Source organism: Cystoisospora suis (assembly GCF_002600585.1).
Source record: "Cystoisospora suis strain Wien I chromosome Unknown contig_6667, whole genome shotgun sequence".
Taxonomy (NCBI): Eukaryota; Apicomplexa; class Conoidasida; order Eucoccidiorida; family Sarcocystidae; genus Cystoisospora; species Cystoisospora suis.
The window spans coordinates 1-3,755 of NW_027159454.1; the positions used below are offsets into that span (position 1 = coordinate 1).

The 3,755-nt window shown below is 44.8% G+C and overlaps 1 protein-coding gene across 1 annotated transcript in view; it reads right to left on the reverse strand.

Annotated features, from left to right (window-relative positions):
* CSUI_010103 (mannosyl-oligosaccharide glucosidase) overlaps window positions 1-3,755 on the reverse strand; it is a gene marked incomplete at its 3' end in the record, with an annotated part of 7,695 nt that continues 3,940 nt past the window's right edge. Inside the window, exons 2-4 of the mRNA XM_068070208.1 lie at window positions 2,363-3,400; window positions 1,471-1,855; window positions 1-770 (exon numbers count right to left, since the gene is read on the reverse strand). Coding sequence (XP_067917814.1) covers window positions 1-770; window positions 1,471-1,855; window positions 2,363-3,400 — 2,193 coding nt within the window. The remainder of the gene's footprint in view (window positions 771-1,470; window positions 1,856-2,362; window positions 3,401-3,755) is intronic.

Below are 3,755 nucleotides of genomic sequence, written 5' to 3' on the forward strand. Positions count from 1 at the left end.
CTTTGTGCTCTTGGCATTCATCGTCTTCCTCTTCCTCCTCTTCCTCTCCGCTCCCTTTCTTCTTGTTCTTTCTCTTTGTCTGCTTCTTTGTCATGGTCTTCTCACCCCCCTGGGAAGAGGTGGAGGACAAGTTCTTTTCAGAGAAAAAAGGGAGATAAAACTTCTGGAGTCCTCTCAACACGAGATATGTGATATGAATCCATACATCTCCTCTCCAGTAATTCCCCCCTGCATGATACATGCCATCTCCTTTACGTAGACTCCGTAGTCCATAGCGGCTTGTTAACCCAAGCTCTTCACTCCTCACGACCTCAAGCAATCTTTGTAAGAGTAACGGCTCTTCTTCCTTCTCCCTCTCTCCTTGTCTCGAGAAGAAAGACCTTTCTCTCTCTCTCATGTACCCAGAAAATGACGAGAAAGAGGAAGAAGAAATGCTTGTCTTTGCATCAGAGTCAACCCCGTCTAAGAAGAAGAAGAAAGAGGAAGAGGAAGAGAAGAGAAGACCAGGAAGATAACTATAGATAGGCAGATAGCCTAAAGCAAGTGGCAAAAGAGAAGGGACACCTACATGAGGTGACGGAGCTGAACCTATAGCGGCATAACTCCAGAAGCTTTGATCAGAGAGAGGGGGAGAACGAAAGCACCCACGACAGTTACAATGCCCAGGTGTACTTCCACAGTAGCCCGAAGGGGAGCAACACGGCGAATCCGAGAGAGGATTGCATACAGAAGGACGCCCTGACTTCTTCACAGGAAAGTTCGGACCGCACCTGAAGACAGACAAAGACACAGAAAAGACAAGAAAAGAAACAAACAAGAAAGCACGAGGAAATAGAGATGAAAGTGAAAAGAAAAAGACATACAAGAAATGAAGACGGCAAACATAGAGAGAGAGATAAATAGATAGATGGACAGAGAGCTGTAGAGATCAAAACTCCCTCTTCGAACAGCTTCGGTGTCCGTGTTAGCCCGCTTCGTCTTGCAGCCCTAAGACCTATATCTCTCGATATCTATCGTGCATTAAAGACATCTACCTGTAGCTAGACATACATCGCAAGAACCAGCCGCTGACGTGTCTGTCTATCTCTCTGCATATCTATCTACCCATCTTGAATCTAACTCTCTGTCTTTATCTCAATGTAGACACGCCTATCCTATCTGTCTAACTATCTTCGATATCTACTTGCTGCGCTTTTATGGACCTAGGTGTATAAGGTATTGAGAATTTCTCTTCCTATCTGTAGCTATCCCTTGGCCGATATTTTCGTCCGAAGGGAAGAAAAGACAGCGACAATACAGAGATTCTCTTCATGAACCCTTTACCTGCTTAACATCTCCCTCATCCATCCTTCTATCTTCTTTCTTCAACATGAACACTACCCAGGTAGATCATACAAGAGTTTCTACACAAGACTAAACCAACTTCTTCACAGCCTCCTTACTCTCCCCCCCCCCGTGTTTGAGAGTTACCTGCCATCCTCTCTCCACGGCCATACAGGGACAGGAACCAAACGATCTTTGACATGCGGGTCTTTCGTCCTCTCATCGTCTTCTTTCTTCGCTCCTTCGCTTTCTTTTCTTGTTCGGACGAGAGGCTGGTTCGTGGCGAAGTCGACCAAAAGGCCTGCTTCATGGAAGTAGACACTCGGCTCAAAGGGAGGCTTCAAACCGCAGAGATAAGAAGAAGAAGCTGCAGATGAAGAGGAAGAAAACGATAACGAAGAAGAAGAAGGACAGGAATGAGACGAAAGAGATGAAAAAGAAGAAGAAGAAGGGGGAGAGAGACGAGGAAGGTAGCGAGGGGCGTCTGTACCGAGAAGCTTTAAGACGAGAGCTGCGAGGACAGGTTCAAAGACTGTAGAAGAAAGGGGAAAAAAGGAAGAAGGAAAGACACAGAGGGGAAGGAAGAGAAAAAGATGCAAGTCAGGAAGGAATAGAAATGCAAAGTAATGAGAGATACATACAAATGACCCGCAGGGGCAAGGAGAGAACGCCCTTGTCTCTTCTTCCAGGCTCTTTCATACACAACACATCTATATAAATATGTATGAATGTGTACATATAAAGGCAAGATATATACATGTATACACACACGCATACATACATAGACATACCTATCTATATAAGGATAGGTCCTGCTTATGTAAGAGCTTCAGTCATTGAACCCCGCAGATCAACCGATAGCCGAAGCACATATGTCACCTCTCTCCACCTATGAAGTCTCTTAGCCGGGAAAGCCATTTATCTACCTGAACCTAGCTGTTTAGCTAGCTAACTAGCTAGCTACCTTCCCTTTATTCGACTCCCGCCCCCTGTTTCTTTCCTTTCATCCACCCCCACTCCAATCAGCGGCCACTCTTACTTGCTTGACAGTCATCATCTTCTTCTTCTTTCTTCATCTTTGTGTTCTTTTCATCCCTTTGACCAGCCACTTGTTCCTTTCTTCTTTCTCTTCTTATCATTCTGAGGAATCTACACATCTGATACGTTCCCGAGATGAGACTCATAAGCCAGACATGCAAATCAAGATGTGCAGCTGGGGGAGAAGAGGACGACGATGAAGACGCCTCTCTTCCCTCCTGTCTCTGCATGCTGCCCGGGTGTACATACACCGGAGAAGGATAGGGTTCCATTTCAAACGTATCGTTATTACGAGGCTGCGATAAGACTTGAAGAGGACGGGGGAAGTCATCGAGGCCGCTGCTAAATGTAAAGGAAGGAGCTGAGAGCGAAGGCATCCTGTGCCACTGCGGGTATCTCCTTGGCTCTAGGAGCAATGTATGAAACAGAGGAAGAGAAGAGGAAGAAGAAGAAGAAGAAACAGAAGAAGAAGAGGAAGTACTGTAGGGAGCATCAGGGATAAGACAGGTATGAGTTGTGGCATAGTAGCTAATCCATCTCTTTAAGAGAGGGTAAGTCTCTTGAGCGAACCTGATAAGCATTTCAAGAAAGGAAGAAGAAGTTTTTCTTCTTTTCTGTCCTCTCATCAAGATCTTTAATAGAACTCCCCTCATCGCTTTTGTTTCTTCTCCGTCTTTCTCTTGTTCTGTCTTGAAGGCTTTCTTTTCCTTTCTCCGGTTCTCGCCTTGATGGTCTTTCGTCACCTGTGTATCTAAGAGAACGTTCGCTAGATCTTCGATATCTTCGTGCGAAGGAGAGATATTTTCCTCCAAAAGACTGAATAGTGGATGAGAGGAGTAAAGAGAAGAAGAAGAAGTAAACTCAGCCTGCTTCGTCTTTGTCGATGTCTCCATGAACTCTCTCATACAAGATTCTAAGAGTTCCTCTATAGCGAAGATGAGGGTGGGGGGGCTCCCGATGCGAAGATCCTGGAGAAAAAATTTCTCTGGCAAACCAAACATCATCTCGTCATTCAACGTCACCTCGCGAGGGATCCACCCTAGAAACAGACAGAAAGAGTGAGAAAGAAAGAAAGAAAGAATGAGTGAGAAAGAAAGAAAAGAGAGAGCGAAGTGGTGGAAGAGGGCGGAAGATCAGAGAGAGAGAGAGAGAGAGAAAGAGAAGGAAAGAGAGTGAGAGAAAGAAAGAGACAGAAAGAGATCAAGGATTCAAGGGGATGGCTAGAATTCAAATCTTTGCGATAGATCTCATGGAAGAACAAGAGAGAACTCTATCTACGCAGATTTAGCTGAAAAAGAGATAGAATCGACTTAAGCAATACACCTATTTACAGAGGCGTATCCATCTATCACTTGCCATAGATATATAGAGAAAATAAAGATAGATAGATAGAT